Genomic DNA, 23,162 nt, shown 5'->3' with positions numbered 1-23,162 from the left:
GGGGGGATGGGCATGGAGGAGGGCACTTGTGGGGATGAGCACTGAGTGTTATGTGGAAACTAATTTGACAATAAACTATTTGTAAAAAAAATAATAAAAAAATAAACTTTCTAATACATAAACTTTAAAGTTTCTAATACATAAACTTTAAAGTTTCTAATACATAAACTTTAAAAATACATAAATAAACAAAATAAAAATTTTTTCACTCAAAAGACGACATCATAGTTGAGAAGGCAAGGCGCTGAGTTGGAAAAGTTATTTGTTATGAATATATATGACAAGTGACCACTGAATTGGTGTGTAGATACTGTATAGAAAGAAACCCTGCAAATCAATAATAAACAGACAAACCAATGTAAAAATAGAAAAAAGAATCAAACTAACATTTGACAAAATTGTATATTCATACAGCCAATAAGTAAAGGAAAATATATTCAATATTATCAGTCATTTGAATAAGGAAATTAAAATCACAATAAAATATTAGCACACACCCATCAAAACTGCTCAAGTTAAAAAGAATTAATCATAGACTGCTAGAAGAATGGATTTTTGCAAATACTTTTAACATTTGTTAAAAAGCCCAATATATATAAATGCTATGACCTAGCAATTCTGTTGTTTATATATGATCTCAATAGAAATCTATTCATGTTTCCCAAAAGACACGTAGAAAAATGGTCATAGAAACTGCAATCATAACGGCCCTAAACTGGAAACATTAACTATAGACAAAATGGACAAATTTTAGTATATTCATACAATGGACTGCTATAAAACTATGCTATACAATATGGTAACCATTAACCATATGTGTCTACTTAAATTTAAGTCAATTAAAAGTAAATAAAATTTAAAGTTCAGTGCCTTGTTCATATTTAAGTGCATTTCAAATGTTCAATATGCACATGTGGCTAGAGGCTACTATTTGGACAGCAGATATACAAAACACTTCATTATTTTAGAAAATATGATTGGACAGCACTGCTATAGGACAATGAAAATGGATTTATTTTATATGCAACAATGACTCTTAGGAAAATATTGTTGAGTAATACAATGCAGACAAAAATGACTACATGCTATCATCTCCTATATGTGTTAAGTTCAAACAGAACAAACTAACCTATTCAGGATAGAAGTCAGGATAGTGGTAACCTTAAGTGATGAAGGGGTTGCTGACAAGAAAGGAGTTACGGGAAGGACTTTTGCAATACTTCTAATTATTGATTTCTTGAACTGGACTGTGGATACATTGGTGTCTTCACTTAGTAAAAAATCCATCAGACTCTATACCTGTGATCTGTACACTCCTCTGAATATATTGCGCTTCATTATAATATATATAAAGATGATTTCCCTTGACAGCCCCCCCCCCCACTTATTATCTATTGGGCATTCAACAAGCTTGTTCTTCTTTGACCTGTTTTCTTCCCCTATTTTTGTTAGTTATATAATTCCTACTTTATCAAAGCATATTATATTGCATTCTATTTTGTTACCTTTATGCTCAGATTAGTTTCTATCTTAGTTCTAGTGTAAATTAATTAAATTTAGAAAATATATTCGCTAAATATAAGTCTAATCTGTTTGGTTTAATTTCTCCAATGCTCATCAACGGCCGTTTTATCAAAGTTTGCCTAATCATATATCGTGGCTAATTATAACTTGTTTTGTTGTCAATTCTTAAGAAGGATCTCTTAACATTTCCCAAGTTCTGCCATATCAAAGCTGTTTATAATTGTAGGACAGTTTGTTGATGATAAAACAATTAGCTCACATTTTCTTTCCTCAGCAATCTTTTAAGTGTCTCTAGTTTCCTGGAGCTGAATGCTGCTATGGAAAAATCTGGTGTCAAACTTTTGTGGTTTTCTCTTTTTTTTTAGATGACAGAAGGACAATTTCTTCACCTTTAAATATAACAATTTTACTATATCTCATGTTTATTGTTTTGTGTTAATTTCCCTAGTAATACTTGTGCCATTTCAAAATGTAAATGCAAATCCTTTTTATTTCAGTATTTATTCATTATTATTATTATTATTTCAGCATTTACTAAATATCATTTCAGTGAAGTTTAAAGATTTAAATATTTATTGTTGGCTTGTTTCGGTTTTCTTCTTTGGGGATTTCAATTATCTGTATGTTGGATCTTCCTTTCTTCTTATTTTTGTCCCTTTACTTTAATGCTTTTTTCTTATTCTATATTCTTCATCCCCCCGCTGCTCCCCTTATTTCTATACCCCACATTTATTTCTATGTTGTCTTTTCTTCTCTGTTGCTTATAATTTAGTTTTCATTTCTGAATTTTTTCCTTTTTATTTTCTTTCTGAGTTCTGTCAGTTTGCATTCCATAGCCTCCTTCATCTAGCTATTTTTCTCATTTTGTGGCCTTAATTGTTCATTATTTTTTAACTTAAACTTACATATAACTACATTAAAATTTTTATGACATTCATGAACAATTTTCTACTGAGTTTTCATTGTGTGCAGTAAAGTAATGCTTAATAACTTTCATTTCTTTCACTATAGGTATCTTGTACATAGGCAGAACCTTTTTCTTTTCCACTTATTCATATTTTAATGAGATGAGTTTTCTAAATTAGAAGCAGGTTGTCAGAATGGAACATAATAAGCCAGGATTTCCAAGCCTTAAAACTAAAATTATCTCCTCTATGATATAGGGGAGGACTTAAGTATGGTTCATGTGTGTGGTTCCACCTCTTCTGCCTCTCCAAATATGGTCTGCTTCAAAAGAATTTCTACTGTAAGCCGTGTGCTTCTGAGAACTCTCCATTTCTCTCCTTCCAAGGTGATGTATTCATTTATAGAAGTAATATTTTGCTGATACTTTTTTGAGATTTGCTATGTCTAGACGATCTGGCCATTTTCCAAGCCTTTTCTCTCATTTCCAGAGTCTATATTGATTTATCTACCTAGGTGGTGCTCCAAAAACTTTCATTCTAAGGTGGGGCCTTCTCCTTCTGAGCAAAAATACATGTCAGAGATCAGGAGATCTGTCAATATTGAGATCTTCTCACATTTCATGTTAGTCTTTGTGATATCTTTGTAAATCTACAAATTGGCTTCCAGTTCTACTTCAGTTTTGGTCATACCCACAGGTAATTTAAACTGTGATTTTTTATCAATTTCATAAGTATACAGAAACTACAATATATGCCTGTGTGTGCACATATGTGCACACATGCATGTTTATTTTCCCTGTTGCTCTGTATAATTACTAGAATAAGTGATAAGACTGAAAACTAAATATCTGGACTATTACCATTGTATGTCTCATCTCATTGCTGGAAATATTTACTTCTATGTTTCACATGATCTTTACATAACGCATGTTTAACATTGTACTGATTATCTTTAAAAAAAACAACAACAGTTTATTATCAAGTTCGTTTCCATTTAACACCCAGTGCTCATCCCCACAAGTGCCCTCCTCCATGCCCATCACCCCCCTTCCCCTCCCACCCAACCCCATCAGCCCTCAGTTTGTTCTCAGCATTCAAGAGTCTCTCATAGTTTGCCTCACTCCCTCTCTCCAACTATTTCTCCCCTTCTTCTCCCCTATGGTCCTCTGTTAAGTTCCTCCTAATGCTCCTATACGTGCAAATATATGGTATCTGCCCTTCTCTGCCTGAACTATTTCGCTCAGCATAACACCCTCAAGGTCCATCCATGTTGCTACACATGGCCAGATTTCATTCTTTCTCATTGCCATGTAGTATTCCATTGTATAAATATACCATATCTTCTTGATCCATTCATCCATTGATGCACACTTAGGATCTTTCCATGTTTTGGCTATCGTTGAGAGTGCTGCTATGAACATTGGGGTACATGTGCCCCTATGTATCAGCACTCCTGTATCCCTTGGGTATTTCCTAGCAGTGCTACTGCTGGGTCATAGGGGAGTTCTATTGTGAATTTTTTGACGAATCTCCACACTGTTTTCTAGAGGGGTTGCACCAGTTTACATTCCCACCAACAGTGTAGGTGGGTACCTGTTTCTCCACATCCTCGCCAGCATCTAGAGTTCTCTGATTTGCTCATTTAAGCCACTCTGACTGGCGTGAGGTGGTATCTCAGTGTGGGTTTGATTTGCATTTCCCTGATGAGGAGGGATGCTGAGCATCGTTTCATCTGTCTGTCGGCCATCTGGATGTCCTCTTTGGAGAAGTGTCAGTTCATGTCTTCTGCCCATTTCTTCACTGGATTGTTTGTGTTTTGGGTGTGGAGTTCGGTGAGTTCCTTATAGATTCTGGATATTAACCCTTTATCTGATATGTCATTTGCAACTATCTTTTCCCTTTCCATTGGTTGCCTATTAGTTTTACGGATTGTTTCATTTGCCGTGCAGAAGCTTTTTATCTTGATGAGGTCCCAATAGTTCATCTTTACTCTTGATTCCCTTGCCTTTGGGGATGTGTCAAGTAAGAAATTGCTGCGGTGGAGGTCAAGGAGGTTGTTTCTGCTTTCTCCTCTAGGGTTTTGATGGTTTCCTGTCTCACGTTCAGGTCCTTTATCCATGTTGAGTTTATTTTTGTGTATGGTGTGAGAAAATGATCTAGTTTCATTCTTCTGCATGTTGCTGTCCAGTTCTCCTAGCACCATCTGTTAAAAAGGCTGTCTTTTTTCCATTGGATACTCTTTCCTGCTTTGTCAAAGATTAGATGGCTGTACATTTTTGGGTCCAATTCTGAATTCTCTATTCTATTCCATGTGTCTGTTTTTGTGCCAATATCATACTGTCTTGATGATGAGAGCTTTGTAGTAGAGGCTAAAGTCTGGGATGGTGATGCCTCCCGTTTTGGTTTTCTTCTTCAATATTACTTTGGTTATTCACGGTCTTTTGTGGTTCCATACAAATTTTAGGATCCTTTGTTCTAGTTTTGAGAAGAATGCTGGTGCAATTTTGATTGGGATTGCATTGAATGTGTAGATTGCTTTAGGTAGTAATGACATTTTAACTATATGTGTTCTTCCAATCCATGAGCATGGAATGTTTTTCCATTTCTTTGTGCCTTCTTCCATTTCCTTCATAAGTTTTCTAGTTTTCATCATACAGATCTATTAAATCTTTGGTTAAGTTTATTCTTAGGTATTTTATGGGATTTTGTGCAATTGTGAAAGGGATCAGTTTCTTGATTTCTCTTTCTGTTGCTTCATTGTTGGTGTATAAAAATGCAACAGATTTCTGTATGTTGATTTTGTATCCTGCAACTTTGCTGAATTCATGGATCAATTCTAGAAGGCTTCTGGTGGAGTCTGTCAGGTTTTCTATGTAGAGTATCATGTCGTCTGCAAAAAGTGAAAGTTTGATTTCTTCTTTGCCAATTCTGATGCCTTTTATTTCTTTTTGTTGTCTGATGGCTGATGCTAGGACTTCCAGCACTATGTTAAACAACAGTGGTGACAGTGAACATCCCTGTCGTGTTCCTGATCTCAGGGGGAAAGCTCTCAGCTTTTCCCCGTTGAGGATGATGTTAGCTGAGGGCTTCTCATAGATGGCTTTTATGATGTTTAAGTAAGTTACTTCTATCCCGACTTTCTCGAGGGTCTTTATTAAGAAGGGATGCTGTATTTTGTCAAATGCTTTTTCTGCGTCTATCGACAGAATTATATAGTTTTTATGTTTTCTTTTGTGATGTGATGTATCACATTGATTGATTTTTGAAAACCGAACCAGCCCTGTAACCCAGGAGTTAATCCCATTTGAGCTTGGTGGATAATTCTTCTTATGTGCTGTTGGATTCGATTTGCAAGTATCTTGTTGAGGATTTCTGCATCTGTATTCATCAAGGATATTGGCCTGTAGTTCTCTTTTTTTGCTGGGTCTCTGTCTGGCTTGGGAATCAGAGTGATACTGGCTTCATAAAATAAGTCTGGAAGTTTTCCTTCGATTTCTATTTTTTTGGAATAGCTTAAGAATGGGTATTAATTCTGTTTTAAACGTCTGGTAGAATTCTCCAGGGAAGCCATCTGGCCCAGGGCTCTTATTTGTTGGGAGATTTTTGATAACTGATTTGATTTCTTCACTAGTTATGGGTCTGTTCAGATTTTCTATCTCTTCCTGTGTGAATACTGGTAGAGAGTGTGTGTTTAGGAATTTGTCCATTTCTTCTAAGTTGTCCAATTTGTTGGCATATAATTTTTCATAGTATTCCCCAATAGCTTGTATTTCTGAGGGGTTGGTTGTAATAAGTCCCTCTTCATTCATTTTTTTGGCTATTTGAGTGCTCTCTCTTTTCTTTTTGAGAAGCCTGGCCAGAGGTTTGTCAATTTTTTCAAAAAACCAAACTCTTGGTTTCATCGATCTGTTCAACTGTTTCTTTGGTTTCTACGTTGTTTATTTCTGCCCTGATTTTTATTATTTCTCTTCTCCTACTGGTTTTGGGATGCTCTTGTTGCTCTCCCTCTAGTTGCTTTAGGTGTGCTGTTAGATTACACACTTGTGCTTTTTCTAATTTCTTGAAATAGGCCTGGAGTGCAATGTACTTTCCTCTTAGGACTGCCTTTGCCGCATCCCGTAGAGTTTGCATTGTTGTATTTTCAATTTCATTTGTTTCCATATATTTTTTAATGTCTTCTCTAATTGTTTGATTGGCCCATTCGTTCTTTAGTAGGGTGTTCTTTAACCTCCATGTTTTTGGAGGTTTTCCAGACTTCTTCCTCTGATTGATTTCAAGTTTCATAGCATTGTGTTCTGAAAGTGTGCATGGTATGATCTCAATTCTTTTATATTTATTGAGGGCTGCTTTATGTCCCAGTATGTGATCTATCTTGGAGAACGTGCCATGCGCACTTGAGAAGAAAGTGAATTCCATGGCCTCGGGATGGAGAGTTCTAAATCTATCTCTTAGATCAATCTGGTCCAATGTGTCATTCAAGTCCATTATTTCTTTAGTGATTTTCTTTTTGGTTGATCTATCCATTGTTGTAAGTAGAGTATTAAAGTCCCCTCTATTAGCACATTCTTATTTATAAGACTGTTTCTGTTTGTGATTGTTTTTAAATATTTAGGGGCTCCCATATTCAGTGCGTAGACATTTATAATTGTTAGTTCTTCCTGATGGATAGATTATTATATAATGCCCTTCTTCATCCCTTGTTACTGTCTTTAATTTAAAGTCCAGTTTGTCTGATATAAGTATAGCTACTCCAGCTTTCTTTTAACGTCCAGTAGCATGATATGTATTTCTCCATCCCCTTACTTTTAATCTGAAGGTGTCCTCCAGTCTAAAATGCGTTTCTTGTAGACAGCAAATAGACGGATTTTGTTTTCTTATCCATTCTGCTACCCTATGTCTTTTGATTGGAGTATTCAGCCCATTACATTCAATGTTATTATTGAAATATATGGGTTTAGTCATCGTGTCATTTGTGGGATTCATGCTTGTGGTGGTGTCTCTAGTATCTTGCCTTCCTTGCAACATTTCCCTCAGAGAGTCCTCCTCAGGATTTCTTGTAGGGCTGGTTTACTGGTGACAAATTCTTTCAATTTTTGTTTATTTGGATAGACTTTTATCTCTCTTTCTATTCTGAATGACAGGGTTTATGGATATAGGATTCTTGCTGCATATTTTTTCTGTTCATCACATTGAAGATATCTTGCCATTCCTTTCTGTCCTGCCAAGTTTCAGTAGATAGGTCTGTAACCACCCTGATAGGTTTCCCTTTGTATGTTAGGGCCCTTTTATTCCTAGCTGCTTTCAAAATTTTCTCTTTGTCCTTATATTTCGCCAGTTTCACTATGATATGTCATGCAGAAGATCAATTCAAGTTACGTCTGAGGAGAGTTCTCTGTGCCTCTTGGATTTCAACGTCTGTTTCCTTCCCCAGATTGGGGAAGTTCTCTTCTATAATTGTTCCAGGACTCCTTCAGCACCTTTCCCTCTCTCTTTCTCTTCTGGGATTTCTATGATAGGGACATTGCTCCATTTCATTGTATCGCTGAGTTCTCGAACTCTTCTTTCATGTTCCTGGTTCAGTTTATCTCTCTTTTTCTCAGCTTCCTCTTTTTCTATTATTGTGTCTTCTAAATCACTTATTCTCCTTTTTGCCTCTTCAATCCGTGCTTTGGACACCTCTATTTTATTATGTATCTTATTCATAGCATTTTTTAATTCGTCATAACTATTTTTGAGCGCCATAGTCTTTGTAGTAATAGTTTCTCTGATGTCTTCCATGCTTTTGTCAAGCCTCGCGATTAATTTTATGACTACTGTTCTAAATTCTTGTTCAGTTATGTTGCTTATATCTATTTTGAGCAGTTCTTTAGCTGTCATTTCTTCCGGGAATTTCTTTGGAGGAGAGTTCTTCCGTTTCGTCATTTTGGTTAGTTTTCTATCTCTTGTTAATTGTAAAAGCTTGTTGTACCCTCTGCCCCTGTGAGATCTGCTGTATTAAAGAGGGCTCTTTGACTGTTCAGGGCCTGTCCAGTCAGGAAGTGTTCTTTGAATGGTGTTTCTTGGTTTCTCTTGTTGAGAGTTTGGTTATTTTCTTTCCCTACTCAGAGCGGTATTTAGGACTCTCCACCATGTGTACTTTGGCTTGTTTCTTGAGGTAGCTGCACTTATGAGGTTTCCTTCCCAGTCTATTCTGCCTCTTTCTCTTCCTAAATTCCTGTGGCTCAGTGTCCTATGACTTCAGACCTTCTCTGCTTTAGAGATGGGTGCAAGTGAAATGCAAGGAGCTCCCTACTTCTCCACCATCTTGCCGGCTCCCCTGTACTGATTATCTTCAATCTAAGCATTCTCTTGTTGAATTTCTTTTTTTTTTTTTTAATATTTTAATAGTTGATTTATTTTTGAGACAGAGAGAGACAGAGCATGAGTGGGTGGAGGGGGCAGAGAAAGAGGGACACACAGAATCTGAAACAGGCTCCAGGCTCAGAGCCTGATGCAGGGCTTGAACCCACGAATCGTGAGATATGACCTGACCTAAAGTCAGATGCTTAACCGACTGAGTCACCCAGGTGCCCTGAATTTCTTATCTCAGTTAATGAATTGTCATTCATTTATTTCCCTAGTTTGGAAACCTACACATAATCCTAATTTGTTAAAGATTTTGTATGAGGAACATCGAAGTAATAATCTTGCCATTTTAGGGGCGCCTGGGTGGCTTAGTCGGTTAAGCGTCCAACTTTTGCTTAGGTCATGGTCTCGCGGTTCATGGGTTCGAGCCCCGCGTCGGGCTCTGTGTTGACTGCCAGCTCGGAGCCTGGAGCCTATTTCAGAGTCTATAACTCCCTTTCTCTCTGACCCTCCCCTGCTCACGCTGTCTCTCTCTCTCTCTCTCTCCTAGAAATAAAAATATCTAAAATAATAATAATAATCTTGCTATTTTATCCAAACTAAATATTTCTCAAAAATATTCTATCACTTCTAAGTTTAATACCACTACTAAATTTGAAAATTGTATCCTATGTCCTTACCTTTTTCTCTATTTTCCCTTCAGCTTAGTTTGTTTTATACACTCTTCAAAGTATTCTTTGAAGCTTTAAGTTTCAAAGCTTTTAACTTAAGCTTTAAGTTAAGTCCTTACGTTTTTCTCCATTTTCCCCTTTTCTTTATCTTTTTTTATACACTCTTCAAAGTATTCTATCTAAAATACATACTTGATCACTTCTACTTATGAGGTTTATTGTTTTCAGTGGCCTCCAGCCACAAAAAGGATAACATCATTCATGTTAATATGGCAAAGAAAGCCTTCCATGATTAGACCTTTATGGAGCCCAAATCTCCCTGTCCCATTTACCATCATGCAACGTCTGTCATAACAAACTACTTGTCAAGATACTCCACACATTTTTGCCTCTACTTTCACTGCTCAGTTCTCTTGTTAAGAACTTTCCCCTAATTGACACACATTATGACAAGTCACTTATCTTCTAGCTCAGTTCAAGTACTGCATCTTCTATGAGCATTTCCAAATCATCCTAAATAAAAATTACCATTTCTTCAACTTTTTCCTGGGTCAGTCTGTCCAGGTTTTAATCAAGTCACCTCTAAATATCCACTGTACATTTTCTTTATTGTTTTCTCTCCCTATTATACTCTAGAAAACTTGAAGGCAAGGTATGTATCTTATTGGTCCTGTAATTTTGCCCAGACACAGATGAATGGTTACAAAAGCTGCTTCACTGTATTTATATGTCCAACTTTTATTTCTCATTAAATTGCAAGTTAATTAAAAGCAGAAGCCACATGTCTTCAAGTTCTAAGACTTTTTGTGGGGGGGCCATATATTCATGTTTTCTAGTCTACTTTCCTAGGGGACAACAAATTGCTTTTCATGACTTAAAGTTTTATGTTAGCCATTTAAAAAACATTGAAAGTAATAACCAATTATCTTGCTACATGATAAAAATAAATATTAGCTGTATTTCACATATTCAGAAAAAATTAATAATTTTTCGAAATTATTATGTCATTGCTAATGACAGTGATGTTTTCTCCTGGTCAAATTGGCTAATATAGAAGTAAACCCTCAATAAATACCTGTAACTAATGAATCAATCCTATAATTACATTTGTGTTAAAATTAAGATTTTCCCTGTATTTATGAAATTTACATGTGTCTTAAACTAAGCAAAAAGTTTAGTTTTAAATGAAAGTTAAGCTAAATGTGATATCTATAGGCTTTATGTGAATAAATTAGAAAAAAAGGAAAATTAATATATACGCAAATTTTGACAATGCAACAATTTTCTTATATATGAATTTACCATATTGTAAGTTAAACTTAACTAATTAAAACTAAATGTGATAGCCACAAACTTAAAGCAAATAATTAGCTGAAACAGAAATAAATACATGAATTTTGACAATATAACAATTTCCCCCCTCACAGTTGCCACTTTGAAACAAAAGAATGACTCATTTATAACAATATTCTAAAATAGTCTTAAAATTGCCTTTCTCATTAATTAAATGAACAATGATTTTGAATTATATACATACCGAAGGATGGTCAGGGTGTTTGGTATACTAGAAAAAACAGAAAATAAAATCGTAGAAAAGACAAAAGCAACAAACAAAGGTAATTTATGGCACTTTGCATCACATGTCCCAGCTCTGGCATCAATAAAATCACCTTGGTCATCTGCAGTTGTTAATCCTTCTTGAATGCAAGAGCAATTGTAGTATGTCTATGAAAATGAAAATAAGAAACCATCTTCTAGAAATATAGTCATAAAACAATAATTCCTATCATTATAAAATAACTTCAATAATTGCAGAGACACTAGCTATTTTTAGTACTCAATATTCTTACATTAAATCTGCCATTCATTATTTAGAAATGAAATATTAATGATATGTTCTAGGTACTTTATGTAATAAAAATGTGTCTGTGTGACTAGAGTTACTTAGGATAAATTCTATTGATTTTCTTTTAAAAATTCGGCAAAGATATTTACATCCAAAGAAAAGCAAGGGGACAAATGTGGCTGGAGCAGAGTAAACATGAAAGAAACTAAGAAAATAAAATCAGAGTAGTAGGGGAAAAGCACATGATACAGAAACTGGTAAATAACTGCAAGAACACTTTAAGAACTTTGATTTTTATTCTTAGTAATGTAAAAACATTGGAGAGATATATGTATAAATGATATATTTTAAAAGATCACTCTGACAGCTATATTAGACTATGAAGGAAAAGATGAAAGCAGAGAAAACAGTTACAAATCTATTGAAATGAGGTGCAAGACAATAGGGATAGGGGCTGTGGTGAGAGAAAATGATGAAGCTAGTCAGATCCAGTATATATTTTGAAAGTATATTTGAAGGGATTTGTTTAAGGGTCTTGGAGAAAGAATGGTGACCAGAAGGAGAGCGTCATATAAAGAGGGAAGAAAGAATATAAGACCTTCAGTCAACAGTCAGTCCATGGCTCAGAAAGGGAACCAAGAAAGTAAGCACAATGACTTCACTTTTCCCCTCATTTTTCTGATTTTGCACTTGGACTTTTTATTATCTTAATCCAGTCTGAAGCCAAGGAAGCTTTCATCCTATAGTTCAGTCTTCTTGAACAATAAGTAGAGAACAGTGAAAAGTGGACTGAAAGGTCAGACAAAAGATGTCCAGCACATCTGGAGTGGTTGCAGACAATGGAGGCTAGGCTGGCCAAGGGAAAACTGAAAATATGAAGAAGGTTAAGTGAGCAAATGGTAGAATCACAAGATATTAGGCTCCGGAAGGGTTGAAGGACTGTGGAGTTATATTCAAAGTAAAAAAACCAAAAGGCCAAAAGTTATATTAAAATGAAATAGTAAAATATATTTAATTCAAACAATAAAAAAGAAGGTAGATTTAAATCCACTATATCAATAATTACAATAGATTTCAGCAGTCTAAAACCTCCAATTAAAAGAGATTAGCAGAATTGAAGAAAAAGCAAAACCACATTATATGCTGGTTTATAGACACAAATAATTGGAATATAAAATGACAGAAACAAGATAGACATGGAAATAGTCAGCAAGAGAAAGCTAAAGTGACTATTTAATATATAAAATAGACGTTAAGAAAGAGTATTACCAGAGATGGAAAAAGAAACTTTATAAAGGTAAAAGAAACAACTCAGCAAGAAGCTGTGACAATTATCAACGTGTATGCACCTAACAGCCTGAAAATACAGCCAAAACAGAGAAATAGATCATTGTATAATTTTATTAGGAGCTATAATAACTGGCTTATGATTAAGAGAATAACAACACAAGTAAGACTCATAGATGATCTATATAATGTACCTAACAGCAAGAATGTTAAAATAGCACTGATTAATAATTTCCAGGAAATAGAGGGGGAAATGGATGAAACATTTTAAATAATGTGGTATTTTGCCAGGGATTTGTACCCTACAAAAACATAAATGTTAGAAGTGAAAAACACATTGAGTAAACACAGTGGAAAGGCCTAGTTGTAGTAGGTGTTAGGCAGCATTCTAAGATGGCACCTAACCATCCTCAACCCTGTTGCATAAGCCGGTATGATTCTCCCCTCACTAAGTTATGTTATATGGCATAGGTGACTTTAAGAGAGAGAGAGAGGTTAAACTTCACCTAATTAGGTGAGCCTTAAAAAGTACTGGGATTTTTCTGAAATTAGAGATTTAAATCATGTGATACAAGAGCGTTTAGCTTTTGCCAGCTTTGCAGATGAAGTTACGCAGTAAAGAATGGGGATAGCCTCTAAAAGTTAAAATTGGTCCTCAGTTGACAGCTAGTAAGGAAACAAAGACCTCATTTTTCATAGCCCAAAGCAACTGAATGGCCAATAACCTGAATAAGCTGGGAAGCAGATTCTTCTCCAGAGCCTCCAGAAAGCAACACAGGTCAGCCAATACCCTGATTTTAGCCTGTGAGACTCAACAGAGGACCTAGTGATGGCATCTGGACTTATGACCTTAGAACTGTGAATTAATTAAATAGAAGTATTTAAAGACACTAAGCCTGTGGTAATTTGTTATGAAGCAAGAGTAAATTAATACATGGTTCTCCTCTCTAAAAACAAGGGGGGAGCAAAAGAGAGGAACAACAAATGAGAAGTTTCAAACAGACACAAATCCACAGACTATGAAAACCAAGCAAAATAAATTTAATGAAAATGCAATCTAAACCCATCAAAGTAAAACTGTTGAAAACCAAAAGCAAAGAGAAAATCTTAATAGCCACCAAGCAGTCAAATATATGACAATAAAATAGTATCTTTTAAATACTGGGGTGTCAGGGTAGAGATGGGTAAACCCTTCCAATATAAAATTCCAGACCCTGTGAAAGTTTTTTTTTCCAAAAATGAAGGTGAAATATGATTCTTCAGGAAGAAAGTAAATAATCTCATATGAAAACATAGAAATGCATGAAAATGGGTACATGTAAGTGCTTATTGACTTTACAAAACAATAATAGCATGTAATTTAAAATACATGAGAAATACAATATATAATAAAAATAAAACAAAGGTGGGATGTGAGCAAATGAAGCTAAAATATTCTAAGGATTGTCGATGGAAAGAGAGCTTGAAGCCTAACTTCTTGTAATCCTTAATGTGTGGGTGAGACTGACATTGCCCTCCATAGATAATTAGAACGAAGATCCTATTATAATATAGCAGCCTCTGGAAAAAAACACCATGATCCTGGTTTTTTTTTAAATTTTTAACATTTTATTTCATTTTTTGAGAGACAGAGAAAAACAGAGTGGGAGCAGGGAAGGTGCAGAGAGAGAGGGAGACACAGAATCCAAAGCAGACTCCAGGCTCTGAGCTGTCAGCACACAGCCCAATGCTGGGCTCGAACCCATGACCATGAGATCATGAACTGTTCAACTGACTAAACCACCCAGGAGTCCCAATCCTGCTATTTTATAATGGAAGCCATATCAGATGAAAAAGAACTAGTCTCAATGACAAGATCATGAAGAAAAGTCCAAGATTTCTTTAATACCTATATTAAGGAATTCTGAAGATTTTTGGTAGCACAGATAAAAAGAAAAATGCATGTGGGTCTCAATGAGAAAAATTGCCCAGCAATTATCAATAAGAAGAACAGATAGCTATTTTCAGTTATACTAAAGCTCTAATTTTTATGAAAACTTAGAAATCTTCAAAGAAATAATATTTTTGACCAAACTTTTATACCAGTGTAACTGAATAGCATCTAATTCTAATTCACTTTGATGCTCTGAATATAAACATTTAATCAGATTGATTTCAAAGTTGACATATTTTCATCACAAGAATATTTTCGATGGAGAGAATTCCATAAAAATCATTTAGATACATAATTACTTTTTATAGTGTTTCTTTATCATTTAGCAAAATTATTTATATTGGTATCAATTCTTTCCCATTTGAAATTAGTGCATATTTTATCTATTAATCAGTTACACTCATATCAAACTGTATTAATCATAATTTCTGCAATTATTCATTTTCTTTCAAAGCCATTATTTCTGTCAAGTTAATTATCCTGGGTAATTTCTAATGGGTCTAATATTTGTCAAAAATATTTTATTGTTTCAATTTTATAATTCAGTATCACATATTACCACACAGTTTAAGTGACTATCTTATAGATTATTTCTATCATTGTTATTCATTATGAGTTAATTATTCCTTAGAGAAATGCAAGAAATTTATACAGACTTATATGAAATTGTAAAAAAAAAAAATCCTTAAAAAGGTAAGAATAGTTGGAACTTTACGGTGGGTGGCATAGTTCTTGAATACACAATGGGAGCAAAACACCAAGGTCAAGCAATTATGCTTTATAGTATGGTGAAAATATGAGCACTTAAAATTTATTTACTTATTTCAAACTAAAATGGAAGAGAGGAAGTTAGTAGGAGTATAAAGTAAGATTTTCCAGAAGTTAATAAGTTGCTGATGCTAGGTAATGGGCACGCATACAGGGGTTCATTATGCTTTTCTATTTTCTATTGCATGTAAAGCTTTCCAAAGTAACATATTTTAAAGACTTTAAATGTCATTTAAAATGTATAAAGTAACATTTAAGGAGAAACATTTTTAAAGGGTATGCAATCTTTTTATATTACTATTCAATAAAAAAATGAAGATATACTATTAAATCATACACTACTGAAAACCTATGAAATACTGAAGTTGGTCAGGTATGCTAATATCTTATGATAAAGTAATCTGTGTATAACAGGAAAAACCATATTATTATATAAGTGCATAAGGATCTTACTGCTTGCTAAGGGACGTGGTATAAGGCCCATGGGTCAGGATATATATACCTCTCTGTTGCACTCTTCCCCTCGGGAATACCAGCCAGAAACGAGAGAAAAACAGTTGTTAAAGCCTGCATCCCTCCTTTGGTGCCACTTAAAAGGGAGAAACTGAAGTTATCGTGCATTATTTAGCTGAGAGCAGATTTATGCAACTTTGGACAAAAGACAATTAACCTGGACTCAACAAGTAACAGAGTAGCCAACAGCTCTGAATAACAAAATAAGAATATTTGTCTGGTTGGTAGAAGGCCTAGGGAAGTAAGGAGTTCTGATGGTTATAGACCAGATGAGCAAATAGGGAAATGTTAAAATGAGTCCTAATACATGTCAACAGCAAAAGACAAACAGGAGTAACATATATTCAGCTGTAAGTCATTCGTATTACTGCCATCTAAGTCTTCTCTTTTACCTTTCTAGAAAGTGTGGTATGCTTATAAAGGTCTTGTATGTATGCTAATCACTGATTAAAGGGACTGATTTTCATATCTGAGTTAATGTGGAACAGATATAGAACACCAAGAAGGTGTGGTATAGATATTTTTAATTTCTCAGGAGAAGAAAAAACTAAGTGAAAGGTGATCAGAACGATAGTACTGGTCAGCCCAATGCTGTAAGAGAGACCATGGTTCAAGATTTCCCCATGAATGGGTACTGCTGATAGGAGGACAGAACTGAAATAAATAACAAAAGTAGAAGACACAAACTTCTCTTAAACCATTGCTTTCAACTTGGCTACGCAAGAGGCAGATGAAGGTCACCTACTGCTTTAAAACTGTAAAATTGGGATGATGTAATACATGGAAGCAGTTTTTTATTCAAATATAATTAACATCCAGTATTATGTTAGTTTCAGGTGTACAATATAATGATTCAACAATTCTATACATTATTAATCACAATAAGTATACTCTTAATCTCCTTCACCTATTTCACCTGTCCCCCACCAACTTCCTTTTAATAACCACCAGTTTGTTCTCTATAGTTAATATATATAGTTATATATTAGTATATATATACTATATATAGTATATATACATATACACTATACCCCATTTTGTGTGTGTATATACATCTACATACACACACAGAGCCCACATCTTTTTAATTCATTTATCTATGATGGACACTTGGGTTGCTTCCATATCTTGAATACTATAAACAATAAACACAGGGCTACATATACTTTTTCCAATTAATGTTTTCATTTTCTTTGGGTAAATACCCAGTAGTAGAATTACTGGATCATACGGTAATTCTATGTTTAAATTTTTGAGGAATATTCATTCTGTTTTCTTCAGTGGCTGCACCAATTTACATTCCCACCAAAAGTGCATGAGGGATTCTTTTATTCCACATACTCGCTAATACTTGTTATTTCTTGTGTTTCTTGTTTTAGTCATTCTGATAAGTGTGAGGTGATATATCATTGTGGTTTTGATTTGCAACTCCCTGATGATGAGTGATGTTAAGTATCTTTTTACGTCATTTGTATGTCTTTTTCAAAAAAAATGTCTATTTATGTTCTCTGCCCATATTTAATCAGATTGTTTTTTGGTGTTACATTGTATAAGTTCTTTATATATTTTGGATATTAACCCCTTATCAAATATATCATTTGCAAATACCTTTTCTCATTCAAAAAGGTTGCCATTTTGCTTTGTTAATGGTTTTCTTCACTGAGCAAAAGCTTTTTAGTTTGGTGTAGTCCCAGTAATTTAATTTTGCTTTTTCTTCCCTTATCAAAGGAAACATATTTACAAAAATATATAATTTTTTGATGTCAAAGAAGTTATTGCATATGATTTTGTGTAGGAATTTTATGGTTTCAGGTCTCACATTTGCATCTTTAATCCATTTTAGTTTACTTTTGCATATGGTGTTAGAAAGTGGTCTAATTTCATTCTTTTGCATGTAGTTGTCCAGTTTTCCCAACACCATTTATCAATGAGACTATCTTTTTTCCATTGCATATTATTGCCTCCTTTGTCATAGATTAATTGACCACACATGTGTGTGTATTTCTGGACTCTATCCTCTTCCATCAATCTATTTGTCTATTTTTGTGCAAGTGGCATACTGTTTTGAGGACTATAGCCTTGTAGTATATCTTGAAATCTGAGACTGCGATATTTCCTGTTTTGTTCTTTTCAGAATTGCTTTGGCTATTTGGGGTCTTTTGTACTTCCATACAAATTTCAGGATTATTTGTTCTAGTTCTATGAAAAATGCTGCTGGCATTTTGTTAAAGATTGCGTTAAACCTATAGATTTCTTTGTATAGTATGGACATTTAAAAAATACTGGTTATCCCAAACCATCAGCATAAAATATTTTTCCATTTATTTGTGTAGTCATCAATATTTTATAGTTTTCAGATGACAGGTCTTTCACCTTTTTGGTTAAGTTTATTAGTAGATATTTTATTCTTTTTAGTGCAGTTATAAATGGGATTATTTTCTTAATTTCCCTTTCTGCTACTACATTAATAGTGTATAGAAATGCAACAGATTTCTGCATGTTATCTTTGTCTCCTATGATCTTGCTAAATTCATTTATTAGTTCTAGTAGTTTTTTGGTGGTCTTTAGGGTTTTCTCTGTGTAATGTCAGGTCTTCTGTACATAGTTAAAAATTTACTTCTTCCTTACCAATTTGAATACATTTTATTTATTTTTATTGTGTGGTTACTGTGGCTAGGACTTCCAGTACCATGTTGAATAAAAGCGGTGAGAGTGGACATCTTGTCTTGTTCCTTAGGGGAAAAGATCTTAGTTTTTCACCATTGAATATGTTAGCTGTGGGTTTTTCATCTATAGCTTTTCTTATGTTGAGGTATGTTTCTTCTAAACCTACATTGTTGGGGGTTTTCCAGAATGGATTTTGTACTTTGTCAAATGCTTTTATGCATCTATTGATAAGATCACATGGTGCTTATATTTTCTCTCATTGATGTGATGTATCACATTGATTGAACTGTGAATATTGAACCACCTTCACATCTGGCAATAAATCCCACTTGATCATGATTAATGAATTTTTTTTAATTGTTTTGTTGTATTCAATTTGTCGATATTTTGTTCAGGATTTCTGCATCTATTTTCATCAGAAATACTGGCCTGTAGTTTTCTTTTTTCAGTATTTTTATCTGGTTTTGGTATCAGGGTAATACTGGCCTTAGAGAATGAATTTAGAAGTTTACCTTCCTTTTCTATGTTTTGGAAAAGTCTGAGAAGAATTGGTATTCACTATTCTTTTATTTTTTTTAAACGTTTTATTTATTTCTAGGAGAGAGAGAGACAGCATGAGCAGGGGAGGGTCAGAGAGAGAGAGAGAGAGGGAGTCACAGACTGAAACTGGCTCCAGGCTCTGAGCTGGCAGTCAGCACAGAGCCCGACGCGGGGCTCGAACACACGAACCGCGAAATCATGACTTAAGCGAAAGTCGGACGCTTAACCGACAAGCCACCCAGGAGCCCCGGTATTCACTATTCTTTAAATGCTTGGTATAACTCACCTATGGAGTTATCTGATCCTGGACTTTTGTTCGTTGGAAGTTTCTTTTTTTCCTTAGTTTTTATTTAAATTTCAGTTGTTAATATACAGTGTAATATTAGTTTCAGGTATAGAATTTAGTTATTCAACACTTAACATACCACACTCGATGCTCATCACAAGTACCTTTCTTAATTCCCATTACCCACCCAAATTGTTCCTAGCCCATCTCCCCTCTGGTAACCATAGTTTGTTCCCTATAAAATTACTGATTCAATTATATTGTTAGTAATTGGTTTGTTAAAATTTTCTATTTCTTCCTGATTCAGTTTTCAGAGGTTATAGGTTTCTAGGGATATGTCCATTTTTCAAAGTTATCCAATTTGTTGGTATATATTTTTGTAATATTGTCTTATAATCTTTTGTGGTGTGTAATATCTTACAATTTCTATGGTGTCAGTTATTTCTTTTTTTCATTTCTGATTTTATTTGAGTTCTCTCTCTCTCACTCTCTTTTTTTTTTATTACTCTGGATAAAAGTTTATCAGTTTTGTTGATCGTTTCAAAAAACCAGCTCCTGGATTCATTGATCTATTCTATAGTTTTTTAGTCTCTATTTTATTTATTTCTAATATTAGTCATTTTCTTTCTTCTACTGGCTTTGGATTTTGTTCTTTTTCTAGCTCCTTTCAGTGTAAGATTAAAGTTTTTGAGATTTTTCTTGCTTCTTGATGTAGCCCTGTATTGCTATGATCTTCCCTCTTAGAATAGTTTTTGCTGCATTCCAAAGTTTTTGGACAACTGTGTTTCATTGTCAGTTCTTTCCATGTAAATTTTAATTTCCTCTTTGATTTCTTGGTTGACTCATTCATTGTTTGGTAGCATATTGTTTAATCTCCATGATTTTTTTTTTGTGTGTGTGACTGATTTCTAATTTTATCCCACTGTGGTCAGAAAAGATTTCAATCTTTTTGAACTTGTTGAGACTTGTTTTGTGTCCTAATATGTGATCTATTCTGGGGACAGTTCCATGTGCACTTGAAAAGAATATGCATTCTGCTGTTTTAGGGTGGAACGTGCTGAATATATCTGTTAGGTCCATCTGTTCCAATGTGTCACTCAAAACCACTGTTTCCTTTTTGATTTTCTATCTGATCTACCCATTGATGTAGGTGGGTGTTAAAGTCCCCTACTGTTATTGTATAAGTATTGATTTATTCCTTTATGTTTGTTAATAGTTGCTTTACATTTTGGGTTCTCCCATGTTGGATGCATTAGTATTTACAATTGTTTTATGTTCTTGTTGGATAGTTCTTTTTATATTATACAGTGTTCTGCTTTGTCCTTTGCTACAGTCTTTGTTTTAAAGTCTATTTTGCCTAATGTAAGTCTTGCTATTCTAGCTTTCTTTTTGTATCCATTTGCATGATAAATGTTTTCCCATTCCTTTGCTTTCAATCTGCATGTGTCTTTAGGTTTGAAGGGAATCTCTTGTAGGCTGTATATACGTGGATCTTGCTTTTTTTATACAAACATTCAGCTACCCTCTATCTTTTGATTGGCATTTAGTCTCTTTATAAAGTAATTATTGGTAAGTATAAATTTACTGCCATTTTGTTACCTTTTTTTAAAATATTTTATTTATTTCAGAGAGAGAGAGACAGCGTGAGCAGGGTAAGGTCAGAGAGAGAGGGAGACACAGAATCTGAAGTAGGATCCAGGCTCTAAGCTAGCCGTCAGCACAGGGCCCGATGCGGGGCTGGAACCCACGAACCGTGAGATCATGACCTGAGCCGACGTCTGACGCTTAACATACTGAGCCACCCAGGCGCCCCTTGTTACCTTTTTTAATGGTTGTTTTAGTGGTTCTCTGTTCCTTTCTTTTCCTGCTCACTTTCTTTTGTGGCTTGATGGCTTTCTTTAGTGATATCCTTGAATTCTTTTCTCTTTATTTTTGGCAAATCTATTTTAGGTTTTTGATTCATGTTTATCATTAGGTTCATATATAACATCCTATGCATATAGCCATTAATATTAAGTTGACAGTTGCTTAAGTTTGCACCCATTCTAAAAGCACTAAATTTCTTCTCTGTCCATGTTTTATTTATATAATAGCATATTTTATATCCTTCTATTTTGTGAATTCCTTGATTGATTTTTATAGATAAAACTGATTTTACTGCTTTTGTGCTTTAATCTCCATCTTGGTTTTATACATGATTAATCTACACTTTTATTCTTTGTATTTACCTGTGGATTTTTTTCCTTTCACAAGTTTCTTACTTATTGAGGCATGTTTTAATGTACAACTATATTTTCCACTGCCAATTCCCATAAACCCTTTGTATTATGGCCACATAAAGCAAATATTCTTTTCCTGTATTTTTAAAAAAACATTTATAGGGAAAAAAGGTTTTATAGAGAGGTAGGAGTAAAACGTAAACACCATCTACAAGCTGAACAACTTATTGAGAGGAAGAAGCATAATAAAAAATACTTACCTTGTGATCTGCTATTGTCTTAGAATGTGTACAGCCTGCAAAGCAAGGAGAAAAATATCCAATATTATCTCTTCCACATATAGCAGAATATAATGAAGATGAGCATCTACAATGAGAATTGCAAGGAGCTGACAGGTTTCCCAACTGTCCTGTTCTGTAAAAAAAGAGATTGAAGTATTATACTTATTAATGTGTACATCAGGATATGACATCCATAAAAATATGATTATTTCAATAAATTCTTTTTAACAGGTTTATTGAGGTATAACTCAATATGTAAAATGAACTATACATAAAGTGTACAATTGGAAATTTTTGGATATATGTAGACAATTATGAAATCATCACTACCATCACCACAATCATGTTAACAAACATAATCATCACCCTCCAAATTTCAGTGTCCCTTTATAATACCTCTGTACCCTGGCATCTGTGGATCTATTTTCTGTCGTTTTCATTAATATAAAATTCATGAAATTGAATCATATGATATATATACTTTCTTTGTCTGAATTCTTTGATACAGTTGTTCTTCAAATGGTCTTTGTATGGTGACATGTCTCTATATCTCTTGGGTAAATACTAAAGAGTAGGATGTTTAGATCATATGGTAGGTGCTCATGTAACTTTTTGAGAAATGTCACTTTTCCTATTTGGTTGTGCCATTTTATATTCTCATCAGCAATGTTTAAGAGTTTCAGTTGCTTTCTACATTCCTCACTATCACTTGGTATACTCAGTCTTTTTAATTTTAGACATTCCAACAAGAATATAGTAGTTTCATATTGCGGTTTTTAATATTCCCTTCCCTGATGGCTTATGATGTGAGCCATCCTTTCATATGCTTATTTCCCATCTGTATTTATTTGATTAAATGTTCAAATCTTTTGCCCATTTTTATTATTTTCTTGAAATTTCTTTATATATTCTGGAAACAAGTCTTTTGTCAGATATATGATTTTCAACTATCTTCTCACAATCTTGTTCTTTTATTCCTTTAACAGGTCTTTCAAAGGCAGAAATATTTTATTTTGACATAGACCAATTTATCGATATATTTCTTTATGGATCATGTATTTAGTGTCATATTTAAAAAACTTTGCTGAACCGAAGTTTATAAAAACTTCTCCTATATTCTTGGAATTTTATATCTTGTATTCACACCTACAATCCATTTTAACTATTTTATGTGGTATAAGAGATGGATCAAAGTTCATGTATTTACATATAGATATCTAATTTTTCCATCATTATTTGATAAAATGATTATATGTTCTTAAATAAATTGCATATATATAAAAACTCAATTATCCATTTATAAGTGGGCTTATTTCTGAACTTTCTATTCTATCACATCTATCATATATGTTTACACCAATACTATTACATTAGCTA

General features: G+C 34.0%; 1 protein-coding gene across 4 annotated transcripts in view; it reads right to left on the bottom strand.

The window, feature by feature from the left end:
* Window positions 1–23,162, bottom strand: part of SLCO6A1 (solute carrier organic anion transporter family member 6A1) — a 92,985-nt gene that overhangs the window by 21,366 nt on the left and 48,457 nt on the right. For 2 of the 4 annotated variants that reach the window (XM_039221317.1, XM_039221315.1), the window contains exons 9-10: window positions 21,765–21,918; window positions 10,983–11,170 (exon numbers count right to left, since the gene is read on the bottom strand). In XM_039221317.1, coding sequence (XP_039077248.1) covers window positions 10,983–11,170; window positions 21,765–21,918 — 342 coding nt within the window. The remainder of the gene's footprint in view (window positions 1–10,982; window positions 11,171–21,764; window positions 21,919–23,162) is intronic. The other 2 variants (XM_039221319.1, XM_039221318.1) reach the window with 2 other exon arrangements.

This window comes from Hyaena hyaena, unplaced genomic scaffold, assembly GCF_003009895.1.
Source record: "Hyaena hyaena isolate Hyena2069 unplaced genomic scaffold, ASM300989v1 scaffold_976, whole genome shotgun sequence".
In the NCBI taxonomy this organism is placed as follows: Eukaryota; Metazoa; Chordata; class Mammalia; order Carnivora; family Hyaenidae; genus Hyaena; species Hyaena hyaena.
This window is presented reverse-complemented; position numbering and strand designations above follow the sequence as displayed.